Source organism: Loxodonta africana, chromosome 11, assembly GCF_030014295.1.
Source record: "Loxodonta africana isolate mLoxAfr1 chromosome 11, mLoxAfr1.hap2, whole genome shotgun sequence".
Classification (NCBI taxonomy): domain Eukaryota; kingdom Metazoa; phylum Chordata; class Mammalia; order Proboscidea; family Elephantidae; genus Loxodonta; species Loxodonta africana.
This window is the reverse complement of record NC_087352.1, coordinates 45,662,608-45,683,838: the sequence shown is the minus strand read 5'-3', so window position 1 is coordinate 45,683,838 and position 21,231 is coordinate 45,662,608. Positions and strand designations below refer to the sequence as shown.

Below are 21,231 nucleotides of genomic sequence, written 5' to 3'. Positions count from 1 at the left end.
GAAGTGAAGGTAAAACCTTTGTTCGGCTGGTTAACTATGAAAATTTCATCAATTAAACAGCATTAAGATGCATAAGGTAGTATTATTGTATAAAAAAAAGTGTATACTGAAGAAAAATGACAAACACCTGCTAGCCTTTTTTCTACTGAAGCTTTAGTAAATATAAAACTCTGGTTGTCTTTTTAGTGATATGGCTTAGTAGTTACAACTACCAGCAAACCTAGTGCTGAGAGCTGATAAATATTCCTAACACCACCTGCAGATTCCCTTCAAGCTCAGCCAGAGCATTGATTTGGGATGCATCATACCGCCCCCACAGGACCACATTCTCCTCGGGGTATATGGGAAGCTGTACAGTGGGGGATAGATTGCTGCTGGTGAAGCTATGAAACATCAGTGAGAAGAGCTGCCCGGTAAAGGAAAATAGGAAATGCTTTCTTATGCTCGTGCCCAGACTTACTATTTCCTCCACGCAAAACACGAAAGAAAAAGGAAACTCCTTTATTGCCCATAAACTGTAAATTCAGAATTCCAAACACAATTTCCCTTATAGGAACAGAATATGGTATACACATCAATATCCATCTTCCCACTGAATCCTAGATGGGATTTTATGGCATGCCAGAGTTTACAAGGAGAATGAGAAAATAGGATCCAGACGCTGAATGATGACTTCAGCAACATCATATAAGATGGCTTTTGGATTTGCCACACAGTTTGAGTTCCTTTGTCGTGAGTAGCTGTGCCAGGCCATTGAGAAACACCAGAAATATGGTCATGGACATGACAATCACATAGTGGCTGATGCTACAAAAGAGGAAAAGGAAACATGTTATAGGCAAAGAGAATACACATGAGGAAAGGTATAATCATTTATCCATTAACAAAGGATTACATTTTAATAACAGGTTTTTAAGCTTTAAAATAAGTTTTATCTTGTTTTTTGGTTTTCCACATTTTCTTTTTTTAAATTGTGCTTTAGGTGAAAGCTTGCAGCACAAGTTAGTTTCTCATTCAAAACTTTACATGCAAATTGTTCTGTGACAATGGCTGCAATCCCTGCAATGTGTCAGCACTCTAAAATAAGTTTTAATAACTATGAGAGGGCAGAAACCTACCCATATCTGTGCTCATATTTATCCCTACCCTTGCTCCTGTCTAAAATGAGCCCCTCTACTTCCATATTGGGTTCCATCCAAACTTCCTTACTAAAGGAGTTTTCCAACTATCCCCTCCCTCTCCTTTACCTTTACTTCTCCCCTCTCTTCTAGAGCATACATTGGTCATGGGGGATTTTTTCTGGGGGGGTTGGTGGAAATGTTCAAAAACTAGACTGTGGTGATAGTTGCATAACTATAAATTTGCTAAAACTAATTGAACTGTACCTTTAAAATGGATGAATTTTACAGTATGCAAATTATACCTCAGTAACATTATTAAAACAAAGAAAAAAGATTACATTCTAGCAGATTTTTGTTCTGTTAAATTTTGTTACCACTTTTAGGCCAAAATATTAAATTTGATTTGATCTCTTAATAAAAATAAGTTTTGTAAAGCCAGTAGGTGACCCATTCTCAAATATAATGGAAAGTCTCAACAGTCTTACAAAAAAAAAAAAAATTTTTTTTTTTTTTTTACAACAGGCTGAAATTACTGACTCCTGGCTATTTAAGCTGACATTACTGGCAGGAAACAGTTACGAAGCTCATCATCTTCATGCAATTGAGCCCTAAGGCATTCAGCTTGTGAAACTTTTCATCAGTCAAGTGTTGGTGTCATCTCAGCATGGCAGACTTAAAAGGACCATCAAATCTCAACTTGAAACAGGCCTAGCTGCTCCTACACCACACCCATCACAGCTTTAATATCATTTAAAGCAGCGAATATCAAGGTGTGCCTGTGTGCTGGTAGAAAGGGGTGCAGAGGTGCAAACAGAATCACCAAGGAGGCCTTTTCAAGTTGTACAACAGGTGATAAAAGGTTGATTGTACCTCTTCCCAACCAGAATGATGGGCAATAGAGGTGGGTCATACCTCATACCTGTCAGAAGTACCAGTGCAGAAAAAAGGTGGCGAATCATCGATTTTAATGAAGCTTGATATTCATTATAAGCGTAAAGATATTTTATGACACTTATTAATTACTTTTCAGAGAATATTTAAAATTTATTGAACAGAATCCTGAGTTTTCATCATATCTAAAGAGAAATGCTAAATACTTTAGTTATCATTTCTATTTTAATAAGGTATAATAAGAGTCCATATAGGAAGCAATTAAAGCCCAAATGAACAACACTAACAAAACAAATGAAACTGCAGCTCAATCAAACTGATGATGTTGATTCTACTCATCTCACTACAGAACGTAAATTTAATGAAATACATGTTTTTACAGTTATGAAAATTACCTCAAAGAAGTTTTTTCTCTAGACTTAAAAATGCACTTCTTTCAGTATGCCATATAAAAGGCAATACTCTGTAAAAATACTCTTCTTGCTATAGATGAAGATAAAGTGTAAAAGATCAAAAGAAGAAAATACTAAATCAGCTCTGTCATCCCTACACAGTTTTATGGTCTGAGCAGGATATTTTTCACACAGCTGCCACCACAAAACCTGATGCCACTTGGAACTGCACAGCTTCAGTAGAACACACTGACTCCAGAACAATCCCTGAAGAGTCCCAGTTTAACTTTGGTAAAGCTGCTCTGAAGATGCATTTTAAACAGACTAAAATACACGTGAAGAAATACTGCCTCATGTTCTACTAATGCAATTTTTTTTTTTAAATAAACTGCTATGTATTTATTAACTTGAAACCGGTGGGTGAGGAATCTCTCAAAATTATTTTGAAAACCCACTGCACTCGCCACCATGACAGTATAAACATTATAAAATATGCCAGACTATATTCATGGAGTTAGCTATCTGCAATCTTCTTTAAAATTCTGGGATAGATATTTACCATTTCAGTATTCATAAAGCAATAAAACAGCAAGGACAAAAGGACATCATTCCGGTACTGTGAGTAAGAGGCATAGAGTGGCTGAAGTTATTCACTATATTACCAAAACAAAGGAGTTTAAAAATAAAATTTTTCACAAAGGAAAATCACTGCAGGAACACAATTCAAGTAAATCTGATTCCCATTAAAAGAACTCTGCTTTTTAGCAAGTTAAACAAAATTAGCAACATGACAAGAAACATCCTAGCTGTTCGAATATACTTTCATATAGGGATAATTAGAAACTCAAAACTTAAAAGTAACATTCTCACAAATAGAAAGCTGAAAAAATACACAATAATGAAGTTTTCAATGGAGGAACCATATCATGTAGTGCTTTCGTGTTGACTCTTGGAGTATATTTCCCCCACTATCCAAGCCCTTTCCTGACAATAAATTAGATGCTTATGAAGATGTATGAACCATTCCTGCCCATTAGTTAACTACATGGTTAGCTGCTACAATGTATGTCATTATTGCTTCAGAGGCTATAAGGGAAGGTTTTAGAATTCTAACTCACCAACAAGAGCAGCAGCAAAAACAAAATCTCATGCTGCAGCACTAATCTGGGCAATTCCATTTAGAAAGCCTAACTTAATTCATATCTTTTTTTTTCTGTACCCCCCACACCCTCTCCTCCCCAATCAGCTTTCTTTCTTTTTTTTCTTTTACAAGTTTCCAAATTTTTCTTTTTAATTTTTATTGAGCTTCAAGTGAACGTTTACAAATCAAGTCAGTCTGTCACATATAAGTTTACATACACCTTACTCCTTACTCCCACTTGCTCTACCCCAATGAGTCAGCCCTTCCAGTCTCTCCTTTCGTGACAATTTTGCCAGCTTCCAACTCTCTCTATCCTCCCATCCCCCCTCCAGACAGGAGATGCCAACACAGTCTCAAGTGTCTACCTGACACAAATAGCTCACTCTTTATCAGCATCTCTCTCCTACCCACTCCCCAGTCCCTTCCATGTCTGATGAGTTGTCTTTGGGAATGGTTCCTGTCCTGGGCCAAAAGAAGGTTTGGGGACCATGACCGCCAGGATTCCTCTAGTCTCAGTCAGACCATTAAGTCTGGTCTTTTTGTGAGAATTTGGGGTCTGCATCCCACTGATCTCCTGCTCCCTCAGGGGTTCTCTGTTGTGCTCCCTGTCAGGGCAGTCATCGATTGTGGCCGGGCACCAACTAGTTCTTCTGGTCTCAGGATGATGTAGGTCTCTGGTTCATGTGGCCCTTTCTGTCTCTTGGGCTCTTAGTTGTCGTGTGACCTTGGTGTTCTTCATTCTCCTTTGATCCAGGTGGGTTGAGACCAATTGATGCATCTTAGATGGCTGCTTGATAGCATTTAAGACCCCAGACGCCACATTTCAAAGTGGGATGCAGAATGTTTTCATAATAGAATTATTTTGCCAATTGACTTAGAAGTCCCCTTAAACCATGGTCCCCAAACCCCCGCCCTTGCTCCGCTGACCTTTGAAGCATTCAGTTTATCCCGGAAACTTCTTTGCTTTTGGTCCAGTCCAGTTGTCAGCTTCCTTTCTTAAAATGGGATCTTTTGGATGATAAAATAAGAGACAAAGAAGATAAACAGAGAATAGATATATTTCAGCAGAAATAACAGAAGAATATGTGGAAAATGTATGTAGGATGGTCCAATGCCCTCAGCCTGATGAACAGAACAGAGCTCTGTGGGCCCCTGGCTTCTAGGAGTCTCCCAAAGCAAGCACCCATTTAACCTTGGGAGTTAGATCCCTGATGGAGATAAACTAAGGTTTAACATAACTTATTAACTGGTTATGCCTTTATCATCTTCCCATCCACTTTAGATTTTTAATGTTGTATAGATGGGGACATAATAATTACATCAAGATAACAGGCACACTGTCCCAGGTAAACCAGGACATACGGTCGCTGTATGTACATGGCAGCTCCAATTATAAAAAATACTACTACCACAAAATGTTTCCATAGTATTTTTTATTTATCTCATAATACATTAATTATATAACATTTTAATATAAATACACAAATCAATTTTGGAACTAAATCATGGAGTTAACATACCTGTCTGATAGCTGGCAGAGAGTACTGCAGAGTGGGCATTATCAAAATTCTCAGCCAGTAAGTGCGAACGCACCATTCTGTTTTCTTTAGTTTGAATGACGTCACTCACCATGCCTCTCTAGTCTCTTTGTTTTACTACTATTTTGTGCTATGATGAACACTTTATTCTCATGATGATGTGTAAAGGCATGCGAGGAATGGGGCTGGAGGTGCCACAAAAGTGCCAAGAATGTCATGCTGGATGCCAAATGCAAGTTTTACAAGAGCTTAGAGAATCTTTTAAAAGCTATCGAGGAAAAAGAAGGTAAGAGCTGGCAATCTGGGCTTCATGCAAAGTCCTATGACATTGTGAAGAGCATTTTCAACCTCACTGCGGCCTGGGAAGACTGAACTTGAAGGGAACAGGAAAAAAAAAAACTATGCCTGGAGGCACATAATGACTTCCGGGGATCAAGAGAGAATTGAAGACTGGTTACCAAGGTATGATGCCAGGAATACACAACGACCATGACAGGGCTGATTCGGTTAGTGCCTCCACTTCCAGCCACGCACCCACCCCACGCCCTAACCCCACTGGATAAACTTGCGTAAAAACGGCAATCAAGATTCCTAAATTCTAGACAGTGGTCCACTTATGGAAGCAACACTTAACATACTAAAAAAGTGGAACCAAAGAATACGGCTCCTTACTTATATGTCAAAAGGATGTGCTCTGTGGCTTGTAGTCAAGGTTCTCCAAATTAAGGAGACTACGATTACATAGTAATGTGGCACAGCTAGATCTCATTATTTGCACCGTCTATGCATTTACCATATAGATCATTTCTTCAGGAAAAAATATACATATTGAGTACTCACCATGCATAAAGCATTCCTAAGTGTTGTGAAGTACTCAAAGATGAGGACCAAAAGACTGCTTTCTAGAAACTTCTTCATCTAAAATCTATGGTTTCTGAAATCCAAATTATTTATCACATATACATATACATTGGACTTCCTCACCTCTGTAACTTTGCTTATGTCCATTCCCTCTGTCTAAAATATTCTTCCCAAACCACTAAGTACCCTGATTGAAATTATACCCTTCATTCAAGGGCCAGCTCAAACACCAGACATTGTACAATGTTTCCTCAGTCACTGAAGCCTGAGGTGAAGCCACCTCCCACCTGTATTCATCTAGCCCTTAACCACACGCTGTCTTGTATTATAGTTATTATTATGTCTTACATCCTGTGTTAGACTACAATCTCGCTGAATGCAGGGGCCATAATTCCAGGACCGGTGTGTCCTTTCCAAGTTTTATATTGGGATCTTCCACACAGTGCTTGAATTCCCTACCCAATATTTTGATGAAAGAGTTATCTCCAGAGATGGGGCATCATTAAGTCTTAGGCAGGCAATCCCATTCACCTTTGAGCGCTTCACAATGCTGTATGTATGGTGAGTACTCGGTATATATCTATTTTTTCCTGAGGAAATGAGCTATATAACAAACGAATATACAATAAAAAAATGAGATTTAGCTATGCCATATTACTGTGTAATCTTAGTCTTTCTAAGCCAGATTCTTCTGCAAAATGGAAGCTATATTTTCTTCACATCATTATCATGAGAACTAATGAAATAACATGTACTACTTCTGAAACATTGCATGCGATAAATATTATTTTAATAGTAGTTATTAAATTTTTCAGTAATCCTTAATTTTCCTTAATCACTGTTTAACCTGGAGATTTCCCAGGTTTGGGTAGAACTTTTTCTGTGGCAAAACAGTATCTGGAAACTTCTGGTGGTCTCAGAAGGGAGAAGAGATAAACAGGATTGTATTAAATCACTTAAAACTGCTTACCTTAACATTTCTAAAGAAAGACATTCCAGAGCTTTCCAGAGAGAAATGGTACTATCTTTAAATACGCAACCGTAAAGACCATGAAGAGGATTAAGTAAGTAACTTCTTCTGGGCAAAGACAGATGCAGAACTTACAGAATGGATCAAAGGCTGATGATGATGCCAGAAGGTAGAAAAACAGAAGGCTAAAAGAAGTTCTCTTTTTATCCCTTCCTCCGTCCCTTCTAACTATCCACTAATCCATATTTCATCCTTTCTTCTTGCTGATGAAACAGGATAATACATGAGAGGTAGAAAAAGGAAAGATGAGTTTTGATCTGGTATTGAGGAGAATTTTGGCAATGAAGTTTTATATGAAAGACAGAAGGTAACAGAAAGGAAACAAGAAAAAACAGTGATAAATAGAATGGAACCCATGATAAACTGACAAGAGATTGATTATTTAATTTAGAGAACTGAATAAGGAACAGTATGCATATAATTAGAAAGACTGGCATACAGTAGTTGCTCAATAGTCACTGAATGAAAGCAAGAAAGACTAAAGTCAGTAAGAGGTAAACCGCCATGAATTCAGGTATACAGCTGCTGAAAAGAAACCTCTTCTTCTTGAGTCCTGGGTGGTAAGAGTATAAAAATAATCTGGGTAAGTAAGGTGATGCTCCAGCTAAGGGAAACTTCTGTTTAGGTTCTGGCTTATGGGTATCTTGCTTTATCACTACTTGCTTGAATTTGCCCTGACTCTATAGCTCTGGAAACCCTGGTGGTGTAGTGGTTAAGAGCTACAGCTGCTAACCAAAAGGTCAGCAGTTCAAATCCACCAGGTGCTCCTTGGAAACCCTATGGGGCAGTTCTACTCTGTCCTATAGGTCACTATGAGTCAAAATCGACTCGACGGCAGTAGGTTTGGTTTTTGGTCTACAGCTCTAGCAAAAGTCCTTTAGTGTTTGAGCAGCATAATGCTCCTCCAGCCTGTCTTTCACCACAAATAGAGTGATCACTGCTGCTTAACCCAATGCACACTTTTATGTCTTATACAAATTTTCTGTAACATCTGATATGGTATAACCCCCCTCCTTCCTGAAACACTTCTTCGAGTTCCACAATACTATTCTCTCCTAGGAGCCCTGGTGGTGCATGGTTAAGTGCTTAGCTGCTAACCAAAAGGTCTGCAGTTCGAACCACTAGCAGCTCTGCGAGAGGAAGATGTGGCAGCCTGCTTCTGTAAAGATTTCAGCCTAGTGAACCATACTGGACAGTTCTACTCGGTCCTATAGGGTCACTATGAGTAGGAAATGACTTGGTGGCAACAGGTTTTGGTTTATTCTCTCCTGGTTTTCTCTTGCCTTTTGGCCACTTCCTTCAGTCTCATTTCCTACTTCCTGTACTCTGTCTTAAACATCAGTGGTTCCTAAGGCTCCATCTTAGATCTTCTTTTCTCATTCTACAAGTTCTTCCTAAATCTTGTGACCCAAAGTGTTCTTCTAAAGCCCAGACCTGTGATGTTTTAGCCAGACCCTCCCTTGAGAAGTCTTCCCTTACCCTGCAAGGGTGAGGTAGGTGCCCTGGACTAAGCACTCCCATAGCAACTAAGAGTTATACTAGAACTTCTCACACTGTACCACATTGCCTACTCATGTATTTGTTTCCTCTACCAGCCTTCAACTCCCTGAGGGCCCAGGGCTGCATGCTTTTCCTCACCAGCAACACCCCCGGCACACAGTTGGAACTCAATAAAAACTTGCTGGATATAACTGAGATCATTGATATAAAAAAATGCTTTGCATTTTATATGTTATTAATAGTAATTACAGTAAAAATGTGCACTTTAAAGAAAAAATTTTCCAAGATAAACCTCAAGCTACTCAGAGAAAATCTGAAATTCTTAATTAGTGCAATAGAAATTAATGATGCTGTGCATAAATTAATGATGTACACTTTCAAGTGAAAATTATGTCCTTTTTATTCCTTGGCACCTTTTTAGTATAAAAGCCAAAATAGATTTCTCTTGTCAAAAAAGTTTCACACACAAAATTGATTTATTTTATCTGAATTATTTTCCAAGCAAGTAAAATTCTGACCTATGTCTACGATGAAAATAAATTAATTAAAATATAGAGAGAGTAAAGAGAGGTACATCAAATCCAAGAAATACCATAAAGGATTGAAAAAAAAAAAAAAAGAACTGTTGAGTAACAACAGTAGTAGTGGTTGATATTTACTGAGTGCTTAATAGAGTGAAAAAAAAAATTTTTTTTTCACTCTATTAGATGCCAGGCGCCGTGCTGAATGTTTTACACAGACGAATTCATTCAAATCGACTACGTAAAAGGGAAAGGGGAGTTTAGGGAGACTAAGTCACTGGCCTGTGGTCTCACAGCTAAAAAGTGGCAGAACCAGGATTCAAACACAGGCGATCTGATGTAAAGCCCACATTCAGACCCACCATATGACTGGACACTTTTGGGATTGGATGGCTGATATGAAGGAGGAGATATCAAAACTTTCTCTAAGCTTTCAAACTTAAGAGACTATGAAAACAAATCAATGATCTATGGAGTACCCCTTACGTGCCTAGCACGTATGGAATGTAAGAGATTTGAATCAGACCCCAGAGTCAGGGAACCCACAGTCTGTTGGGGAGGCAGATATGTGCACAAATAACAAGCAGTGAGCTGCCTGAGAAAGGTATGAATGGGGAGAGGCTGTCTGACAGGGAGTGTCTCGCCCAAACCTATCAAAATTCCTGGCAACACAAAGTGATGAATAAATATCAGTTAATGAAATAAAACAGGTCTGTCAAAATGTATTTTGTCTCAGAAAACATTTGAAAACAAAAAAGCTAAAGAATCAAATCTATCTGCTTTCTTCTCAAAGAAAATAAATTTAACAGATTATAGCAATTACTGACATTCAAATCACAATAAAGAGGAAACAGTGACTGTTCTGATATACTTTAAATAACGAGGTATCACATGTTAAAATGTTCCCATATTAAAGATTCTGAGAGGTAGATAATGATTACATGGGTTTTAAGTCACCACATAAAATTCATGCTGCAATCTGTACAGCCTCATTTTGAGAGAGAGGCAGAGAGAGAACACAAGGACAGTGGAGTGATCTACCCTGAAACCTCAGTTCAGGTAGTTCCTCTTGTACCTTCCCGCTGTCCTCTCCAGACTTAGCATCTATCTTCCTCCTCACATCATCCCAAGAAAACACTTGCTAATGTGTCAATAGCAAGAAGAATGGAGAAGATGACAAGTCTCACCTTCAGAGGCTTCAAACAATTTCTACTTGCCATGCTTCCCTCAAAATCATTTTAGTACCTTTTATACTAAGATACCAAGTTACTTTTCTTCACTGTACTCTTAAGAACTTTTAAGTGAATATATACTATACCTTGTTCCAATGTCAAGCCAGCTGCCCTCATCCTTGACCAAGAAGAAAAAATGCTGTAAGATAAAAAACATGGTTCCATTAATTAAAAGTAGCTTAGATTAAGCCTAAAAACAAAGTTGTTCTAAGAATGTGTGTTTCAGATTTCTGACCCAAGGTGGTCTTGGAGCCTTCTCAAACTTGCAGATGTTAAAAAAAGGTTCCCAAATTTGGTGATACACTGCATATAACAGAGCCTACCTACATGCTCCTCACTCAGAACTCAATTAATATAGTTATCACCTTGGTAACATCTACTCACTTGAAAAGCTGTATTTCCTCTTTCCTTTCTCCCCTCCTTCCTCTCCATCTCCCTCTTTCCCTTTCTCCCTCCCTTCTTCTCTCCTTTTTCCTTCTTTTTTAATCTGAAAGAATGGTTTAAAAATCAACATCTCAAGTAGGAAAATGAGGTATTTACCTAAAGCTAAACTTAGCTTTTTTCTATTCATGACCTCAAAGCAACATGGAATACGAAAATGATGGATGAGAACAAATCAAGTAGTAAGGCCTTTGACACCTGAAGGAGAACACTTACTGTATGATAAGTCATAAAGAAGTAATTTGTATGTGTAAATTATGCCAACACTTATAACTTAATATCTAAAGATTTCATGTATAAAAATGCAGTCACATTTCATGATTAAATTAACTCAGCACTTAGTTTCTTGATCGTATTTACCCTGTATATCCAATAAAGCCTTACCAGAGCCATAATGTCCGATATAACGAGAACAATGAGAAAAAGGCTGAAAACAAAACAAAACAAAACAAAAATTAGGTGTAATACAACAGGCATTTTTTTTCAAACACATTAAAATCAAGTAAGAATAATCAAATAACCCAGTATTTCTGCTTCTGAAAATACTACTTTCAACAGAACTATTTTTACATTACCCTGTGTGATGGGCTAGACTTCAAATATGTTATTGAACACTTTGAATATTTTTTTCAGTAGGACACAAAGGACATGAGTTATGATTTTTTACTTAAATTTTTAATTTTAAGATAGTTTTAGATTCACATGAAGTTGTAAGAAATAATACAGAGAGATCCCATGTACCCTTCTCCCAGTTTCTGTCAGTGGCAACATCTTATAAAGCTATTATACCATAAACATTACAACCAGGGCATTGACATTGATACAGTCAGGATACACAGCATTTTGATCACCACAAGGGTCCCTCAGGATCTCCTTTGACAGACACATCCATCCTCTAACAACCACTACCACCCTCGTTGGCCACCACTAGTCTATTCTAAATTTAATTTTGTCATTTCAAAAATATTATATAGAATCATACAGTGTGTAACCATTTGAGATAGGCTTTTCCACTCAGCAGAATTCTCTGGAGATTCATCCAGGTTGTTGCTTGTATTAAGTTTTTTTTTTTAACATTCAACCATTGAAGGGCATCAAGGTTGCTTCCACTTTGTGGCTTTTACAAACAAAGCTGCTATAAACATTTGTGTACAGGTTTTACTATAAATTTAAGTTTTCATTTTTCTAGGAAAAATCCAGCAATTGCTAGATCCTATGGCAACTGCATGTTTAGTGTTCTAAGAAACCGCCAAACTCTTCCGGAATGAATGTACCATTTTACATTCCCATCAGCAATGTACAAATGATCCAGTTTCTCTGTATTCTCGCCAACATTTGGTGATATCACTCTTTTTCATTTTAGCCATGTTGATAGTGTGTAATGATATCTCATTGTTGTTTTATATGCATTTCCTTAATGGCTAATGATACTGAACTTCATTTCATCAGCTTATTTTCCATTTATATATCCTTTCCAGTTCTTCTGTCCATTTTTCTAATTGAATTATTTGTTTTTTACTGTTGAGTTTCAGAGGTTTTATACATTGTAGTCTTCCATCAAATACATGATTTGCAAATATTTTCTCCTAGTCTGTGACTGTCTTTTCATCCTCTTAACAGGATCTTTTGCAGAGCAAAAGCTTTTAATTTTGATGAACTCAATTTACTGACTTTCCCTTTTATGGATCGTTATTTTGGTGTCACATTTAACTCTGCCCAGCTCTAGAACCCAGAGGTTTTCTCTAAAAGTCTTAAGTTCATGATCCATTTTGAATTTTTTTTTTTTTAATAAAGTATGAGGTTCTGGTGGTGGTTCATGATTTGCTTTAAGAAATAACTGTCTTTCTAACTAGAGGTTTGAAAGAATGCAATGTCATCTAGAAACAAATACACTCAAAGTGTGAATTTCCAATGTATCAATCCTGAGAGTGCATTGTCTAGCACTAGCTTTAATTCTTTCAGTAACCAGAATCCACGCCATATGCTCTGACCTCTGCCTACCTCTCCAACATTATTTCCTACAATTCTTTTGCTAACTGAAAAGGTTGGCAATCTGCTTCCATAAAGATTATAGCCAAGAAGACCCTATGGAACAGTTCTACTCTGTAACACATGGGGTTGCCATGAGTCAGAACTGATCATGGCAACTAACAATAACAACAACACTAGTTTTTTTTTTTTTTAAATTAACTTTTATTGAGCTTCAAGTGAACGTTTACAAATCAAGTCAAACTGTCACATATAAGTTTATATACACCTTACTCCGTACTCCCACTTAATCTCCCCCTAATGAGTCAGCCCTTCCAGTCTCTCCTTTCGTGACAATTTTGCCAGCTTCCAACCCTCTCTACCCTCCCATCCCCCCTCTAAACAGGAGATGCCAACACAGTCTCAAGTGTCCACCTGATACAAATAGCTCACTCTTCATCAGCATCTCTCTCCTACCCACTCCCCAGTCCCTTCCATGTCTGATGAGTTATCTTCGGGAACGGTTCCTGTCCTGGGCCAAAAGAAGGTTTGGGGACCATGACCGCCAGGATTCCTCTAGTCTCAGTCAGACCATTAAGTCTGGTCTTTTTGTGAGAATTTGGGGTCTGCATCCCACTGATCTCCTGCTCCCTCAGGGGTTCTCTGTTGTGCTCCCTGTCAGGGCAGTCATCGATTGTGGCCGGGCACCATCTAGTTCTTCTGGTCTCAGGATGATGTAGGTCTCTGGTTCATGTGGCCCTTTCTGTCTCTTGGGCTCTTAGTTATCGTGTGACCTTTGTGTTCTTCATTCTCCTTTGATCCAGGTGGGTTGAGACCAATTGATGCATCTTAGATGGCCACTTGATAGCATTTAAGACCCCAGACGCCACATTTCAAAGAACAACACTAGTTTTTAATGTACCTATGTAACTAAGGGGAAGAGACTATACCTTTTATGTGATATGGGCAAGGTCTAAATGCTTTCAATGTTAAATTCATAAACTATCCTGCAAAATACACTAAATTAAAATAGAAATGAGATTTCTACTATTCTTAGTAAAAGAAAACATTTTTTAAAAATTATGCCATATGATAATAATATGTGACACAGTTCTAGCTTAAATTCATCAAGAAGAACATGCAAATTTACACTGATATTAGTTATTCCTTTCAGCACTAAATATGCTGATTTATTTCAAGAATAACAAAACTGCTAAGAAGCTTCATATTTATCTAAAGTGTTTTTCAGGGAGGCTGATCAGTCCTGTGTGCTGATGAGGCAATTTCATTGTTTAAAAAGAGCAAACAGCTGAGTTGACAGCTTTTCCTTAAAAGTCTTGATTGCTTACAACTGACTGCTCCAGAAATTCCTCAAAACTCTGAAGACTTCCATTTGTCAAGTGTGTAGAAATCAAGACTGAGAGACTATGTAAATTATTGACATTTAGAAAAGTTAATTTGAAGCCATGTAGCATGAAATAAATGTTAATACATTTGCCCAATATATATTTAAGAAATAAGTCAAAAGATAAGTTAGAATGATAACCCTTGTTTTCTGTCAGCATAGTTCTATCTATAACAATAATTTAACATTCATGTTTCACTGTTTTCTTTAATAATATTCTAATAATATATTACTGCTGAGAAAGCATACTAGTCTGTGAGAGGCCCTAATCAACTAAATTCCTCTAATGACAACTAAACTCTGATTAAAAGGGTAAAACTTTTTCTCATTTTTGTAATAAACAATCTATGTTACAGTGATTTAACAGCCATCACAGGAAATACCCTCAAATATCTACTCTCATTTCCTAAAAACGGGCATACCACATGCTTCTTAAACATTTACCTTACCTTTTTGATGACAACTGTGTAGTTAACTGAACTGCTTCAAAAGCACACATCACAAGAACAAACGGGATTAAAATCTGTTTAAAAGAATGGTAAATGAGCAAATGAAGCATTTGAAACTTATTGAAACAATACTATTTTTGCTTATAGAAATATTTTCAACTTTTCAAATAACTTGTATATTAGTGAACAGCAAACACTGGATGAAATAAAAGCATGATACCAATGACATACAGAACAGCAACAAAACTGATTCAGAAAATCTACATTAATAACATATAGAATATAAAAAAAATACACATTTCAAACGAGTCTATTATAAAATTTTATTCTTTTTAACTCATTCTAATAATTAATGACAATGTTCAAATGTTTCCAAGAGGGTGTGAATGGCTCAGCATCCCCAAATCAAAAAAAAATAATAATGTAGCCTGATAACTTGATTCATAGATCCCTGAACCCATCTGGTTATTTGATACTTCCTGTTGTGTGCTGACGAGTTGATCCTGACTCATCACAACCCTATGTGACAGAGTAGAGCTGCCCCATAGGGCTCCCTAGGCTATAATTTTTATGGGAACAGATCACCAGGTCTTCACCCCAGGAGTGACTGGTGGGTTCAAACTGCCAACCTTTTGGCTAGCAGCTGAATATTTAACCACTGTACCACCAGGGCTCCCTATTTGATACTAGAACACTATAAACATGATCCAACTGCTTTATATTGCTTTTTGGATTTTTAAATACTAATTTATGTCTGATTATAAAATTCATACTCATTGTAAAACTTCTGAAAAAATACAGAAAGGCATATTAAAATTTAAACTGGTTGAAAATCCACAATTCAGAAATACTATTAACATTTTGAGATATACTTTTCAATGATCAATTCTTAAAACATATATATACCTTGATGTTTCAAAAAAGGGAGGGAAAATATGGAAAAGAACTGATACTCAAAGTTGCATGCAAATCTTTTTCAAGTAAAGGGTACATGAATAAAATAGAGTTCAGGAGGACCTTCCCTTCTACATCAGTCAACAGAAGTCATCAACAACATTATATCATTAAAGTTCACTGAACTATGCTAGAGATTAAAGATCTACTAGCATTCTAATTTAAGGCTTTCTTTTTATTCCTTTTCTCTCGCTTTTAATTAAAGACTGATAGTCTTTAATAAATTGAGAAAAGAACTACCAAAAAGACTGTGAATGAAAATAAAGGAAACGATAATGTTGTTAAAATAATTCAATAAAGAATGAGACATGAGAGAATTTTGAACATCTTTTTTCAACATTTCTTAAACTTACATTTCCATTAGTGTGGTAACAAAAAGTAGATATTGATCCTATTAAGAAAGGCATATTCTTTAACAATAATTACTTGTGATCTAAACAGCAGGTAATCAGATTTTTAGGGAGGGATTAGTTACTTTATTTAAGCAAATATGTACTAACCACATAAAAAGTGAAGGCACAATGGTAGAGATAATCTGGTAGAGGTAAATGGAGGAAATAAGATGAGCACAATGACCCTAAGACAAAGGGGAAGAATATGAATTATGTTCCAGTGGAGAGTCTGAATCCCTGGAGAGCAGAGAATGAGTCATTATCTTCTTTGTATTCTCAGCACCCAACAGGGTGCCTGGCACATTATTGCATGAAACCACTCAATGACATTTGTTGAATGAATGAATCCATTCTAGGTACATGGATTATGAGAAAAGACTGTGAGTTTATAACATGTTGGTAGTCTTGTGGGTGGGGAACATCGGTTCAGGGAGCCTTAGGATGTCTCAGAACATGCAGTTTTGACCACAGCTTCCCCATAGGCTTTAGTCAATTTTAACAGGACTTTCTGGGACTAATATGAAATCCTTACTCTCTTGAAGTCAAATGGGTTTAAGAGTAAAAAGATTAATTGTGTGTTGAGGTAAGGGCTAGGGAGTCCCATCTCCAATCCAGCAGTGGTATCAAAGCCAAATCTGACACTGTCTCTCTCCATTGCTATTTGTCTCTGTCACAATGACTTTATGATCTTAATGTCACATAACATTACATAGTCTTAATGTCACAATGGGCTCATAATGTTAATCAATCACTCTTTTAATACAAATAGGAAAACTAACCTTCCACATCATCAGGGCTCCCATCATAAAAGGATTAAACACGGTCAGAAAGCAATAGACAGAGGCAAGGTCGAAGCTAAGGAGTCATAACATGAAGAAAAAGGACATTAGAATCTACACCGTAACTTTAAAAGAACATTGTTCTAAAAGGGAAGTTTAAATGAATTTTTTGAAATCTAGTCTCACTAAAACACCAACACACATCATATCAATGAATATCATGAAGTCTCTCAAAAGAATGAAGTAGATCTGTATGTGCCAATATATAACAATCTCCAAAACACATCTACAGTGTACAAAGCTAGGTACGAATAAAAGGTTAAAGATTTTAATTTGCATATTTTTGGTTTTAAGTAAATATATATGATATATTCATTTAAAATTACCTGTTAATAGATGCTATATTACCAGTTCCAAAAAATGCTGTCACTAGGAAGAAAACCTAAATAGAGTCAAGGAAATGCCAAAACAAGTCAGAATTCGTAACAAATTTCCTTTCCAATTATAGAAGATATACCAACCCTGTCATGAGGGTAATTTGCTTCTTAACCTTTACAGTTGATCTGAAAATTGTTTTAAATGAAGGTTCTGTTGCATCTACTTGTAAATGCATTTTGTAAGAGCCAGACAGAACAGACAATGTACTGAGGACAATGAGGCCTGGGAGGCTGTACTCACTTGGTCACTAGTTACCTTAGGAAGGTTCCTATTTTCTTCTTCTCTAACATGGAGAGTTGCACTACAGGAGTCCCCAGGTTGCAAATGAGATCCGTTCCTAAATGTGGCTTAAGTCTTCAAGTTGAATTGGTAGGAAAGTCACAACAGGTACATAGGTTCTTATTAAGCCTTACTTTAGAGCAAGAAAAGGCTTGAAGCCTTTTCAATGATTTAAAAGCTGCATATGCAGCAACTGAAGGTGACTGCGATGAAGAATTTGTTGCAAAGGGGTTAGTTCAATCGTTTCCAAGTGAGGGCAAGTTTATGTAACATTAAAGGGCAAGTAAGAGTTGTCTGTAAGTCCAACTGCCTGTACTGTATTAATTGTGTTAATTGCTAGTGTGCCCACTACATGTGAATCACATGCTAGGCTCTTTGGAAGTATCAGAAATAAGATATCATGTTTTAAAATAGTTCAGTAGAAAATGGGACATAAGAAAATGCTGAACATCTCTTCAACATTTTTTAAACTTACAAGTGTATTAGTACAGTAACAAAAGGTATAGACATTAATCCTCTTGATAGCCAAGAACTTCCTACTAGTACTTAAAATACTGCCTGGCCCATTGAAAGGGCTCAATAATGTTATTTTATTATCATACATACACACAAACATGCACATGTACAGAAGTTGTACAGAAACATCAAGAGGCACTATGAATCATAAAAACTTTCAAGGAAAAACTGGCATTTCAGTTGGTGAGTTGAGCCTTAAAAATATTCATGGATACATCCATTCAGCCAATCAACTAACCAACCAGCACTTACTGCCCAGTATACGTCAGAGACAGAGCTAGGCACTAAGAACACAAATGTGAATAAAATAGTCTTGAATTGCTCATATGGTGACTAAGATTATGATAACATGTAGAAGTAGATGGAAGGGATTTGAAGGTAAAGAAACATTGGGAAAGTAAGTGGCACATTCAAGGAACAGCATACCAGTCTGATTAAAGCTTAAGGTTTATCGAAGGATATAAATATAGATTTGTGAAATATTAATCAAAAGCCTCAAACTTTATTGTGAAGACAGTGAATGGGCAGAAACACCCTTCTATGTCTTCTTACTCCATTAAACGGGAGGCAGCAGCTCCTTAAAATAAAAGTCCCAACAAAGGATACAAGGAAAAAGGCCCTGCGGATATCATCCAGATAGAGCTGTCGAAACTGAGTTATATCCATATTACAGGAAAATTCAATACTGGTGAGCTGTGAGATAATAAGAAAAATATTAATACTCAATAAAAGTTGGCTTACTTCTACACTCTAAAGGAAAACTTAGTCTAAGTTAAAATGGCTAGAAAGATGCCTCATACTGACAAACAAACTGACGATAATTTTTTTCCTATAGCTTAATTACCCCTAAGTAAAATCTGCCAAAAGGTAAAATATGTTGCTAATAATAAACTGATCATGGTTGTTGTAATACTGCTATATGTGTAACAAAAGTGAGAATTGAACTTTTTATCAAATGCTTCTTTTTAATTCCCTATATAATTCTTCCCTTTTCAAAGACTCTAATTTCACAGAGAGTATCCTGATCTTCTCAAAGTATGGTACGGTATTGAAAACCATGGTAAAATAAAATAAAATAAAACTCTATTTCTTTGTTCTTCTGTTAATTCTATTTGCAGAGAAATTATTTTCTCTCTATAAAAAAGCAAAATATTCTTGTCTTTGGTAAATAGAAAACTACTCAATCCAACAAGATAGGTGTACTTCTTACTTAACCCCACTTCCTGAAAAAAGAAGAATCATGGGTGAGTGTAAAAGGGAGACTTTCCCCATCTGCCACACCACATTGACCTGGCAGCTGTTCCCATAAAGACTACAGCCTAGGAAACCCTTTAGGGAATCTCTACTCTGTCACATAGGATCGCTATGAGTTGGAATTGACTCAATGGCACACAACAACAATAACAACAAGGTCCTAGGATGCCTTACTACTCTTTTCTTGAGAAAGATAGATCTGCTTTCAGTTGAAAAAAAATTTATCAAGTGACACAATGAATCTCAGCTAGCCTACTGAAATATTTAATATTAAGGACACAGGCTCTAACAATTTATTTGAATCTGATCGAAACTGCTTTTTACCTATTGTTTTAATATTCTAAGGTTGCAAGTTAAAAAACAGTAATTATTCAATATACTTCATTAAGTTTCTTATTAATTGAAATTAACTTTTTCTGAATTATTATTTACAGTGAACTCAATTGGAACCAGTTAAGGATAAAGTATGGTGTTTTTCTGCAATATTAATTTTATCTGACCCCAGGAAAATTGTAAATATTCTATCATGAATTCCTCATAATAACCTATAGTTGGAAAACAATAACAAAAAAAGCAAGAGACATCAGTTTTACTCTCTAGCATAACATGATAAAGGTACCCTTAAAATCTAGTTGGGTTTTAACAAATTCAAAGCATACCACGTTGAACAGGGGTCTAAAGAATGAACCAAGGCCACAATCACTGAGGTGACAGAATAAACATCTTAGATTAATATGACTAGAAAAAAAAAAAAAGAAAGAGAAAAAAATAATACTGGGAATTTATATGTCACCTTATGATCAAATTCATAAATGTGACAACATGAATATTCTGACTAAAATAAATTGAGTGAAGGAATAACTGGACATGAAAATAGAGGAAAATAAGATGAAGAGCTTTCTTTTTTTCTTCATTCCTTCACCTATATTGATGTTTTTCATATTAGTGACTCTCCTAAGTGATTGCTAAAGAAAAGCTCAACTTATTTAAAAAAAAAAAAAAAGCCCATAAAATAATAAAAGTGCCCTTTTCTGTGATATGTGAAAAATTTCCTTATAAATTGTTTAACTTAATGGCCAATGCCAAATAAAATTTACTCAAGTTTCTTATACACTGTAAAACTTTTAGAAGAAAAAATATTTGATGAAATAACATTGCAATTTCCTTATAAGACAGAGAATATTTTAATATTCTCAGGTAAACTAGACAATGATTTTGATAAGTTACCTTCTGTCTATGGGAAACAACAGACTGTTGTAGGGTTTCCTGTTCCATGTATATCCAGGCAAACATCAAGCATGACAATACTAATGGAAATAGGGCTTCATATCTGCTTGTGGAGAGAAGGTGAAGAAATGGAAAGAAAAAAAAAAAAACTTAAGTAAATAAAACCTACAAATTTATACTGAGAGGTCTTTCTCAAAATTAGAATAATCTTGGTAATACTTCTAGGTCACAATATCACAAAATCTAAATTTTCTCTAGGCTTTCCAGGAGAAGAGAATAGAAAAGGAAATTAACATTTGAATTTCAACTTCAATACTGTTTTTTTTTTGAAACTTATTGAGATCATTATATATTTAAAATAGTATGAATTTAAAAATCATTCATAAAATCACAGATACACACCAAAAAGAAAGAAAAAGTTAAGACAAAGGCAGGAAGACAACTCTTGAGTTAAGATAAATATATGTAGAAGAGTAACATAACACGCCAAATTAAAAAAAAAAGTACAATAGACCAAAATGTCAGTGGGAGGTAGGGTTAATAAATGATTTTTCCCACTTATCCCTACCTTCCAAAATGTGATTATATGATTTTTACAATCATAAAAAAAAAATTGAAAAACAAAGACTTAGAATGCCTGTATCCTGGCATTCTTTAAAGCTTATTTCAAGACCGACATGAATCCTTGATGGTACCAATCCAGCTCACCTACTCAAACTCTTCCTACTCTTTCTTTATATCATCCAACTCAAAACTTCATTAACCCACAATAACTTAATTGTTTCATTTTGTAATTGTCTAACACTGTAAAATATAGTTCTTATTTTACAGCAGCCTACAACTCTTTTACACGCCTGCGGTGCTGATGGTACTGTCCGTATGCCTATATAGTGCTTAGGATA

At 36.1% G+C, this 21,231-nt stretch overlaps 1 protein-coding gene across 12 annotated transcripts in view; it reads right to left on the bottom strand.

Moving 5' to 3' along the window:
• Positions 1 to 485: 485 nt before the first annotated feature.
• Positions 486 to 21,231, bottom strand: part of LOC100676115 (GPI ethanolamine phosphate transferase 1) — a 108,766-nt gene continuing 88,020 nt past the window's right edge. For 10 of the 12 annotated variants that reach the window (XM_064294445.1, XM_064294444.1, XM_064294443.1 and 7 more), the window contains 8 exons: positions 20,330 to 20,432; positions 18,455 to 18,541; positions 17,002 to 17,057; positions 16,616 to 16,691; positions 14,491 to 14,564; positions 11,053 to 11,095; positions 10,314 to 10,366; positions 486 to 807 (listed from right to left, as the gene is read on the bottom strand). In XM_064294445.1, the coding sequence (XP_064150515.1) occupies positions 684 to 807; positions 10,314 to 10,366; positions 11,053 to 11,095; positions 14,491 to 14,564; positions 16,616 to 16,691; positions 17,002 to 17,057; positions 18,455 to 18,541; positions 20,330 to 20,432 (616 nt within the window). In that variant the 3' untranslated portion in view covers positions 486 to 683. Of the gene's footprint in view, positions 808 to 4,472; positions 4,554 to 10,313; positions 10,367 to 11,052; positions 11,096 to 14,490; positions 14,565 to 15,944; positions 16,022 to 16,615; positions 16,692 to 17,001; positions 17,058 to 18,454; positions 18,542 to 20,329; positions 20,433 to 21,231 lie in introns of those variants that run through there. The other 2 variants (XR_010323440.1, XM_064294450.1) reach the window with 2 other exon arrangements.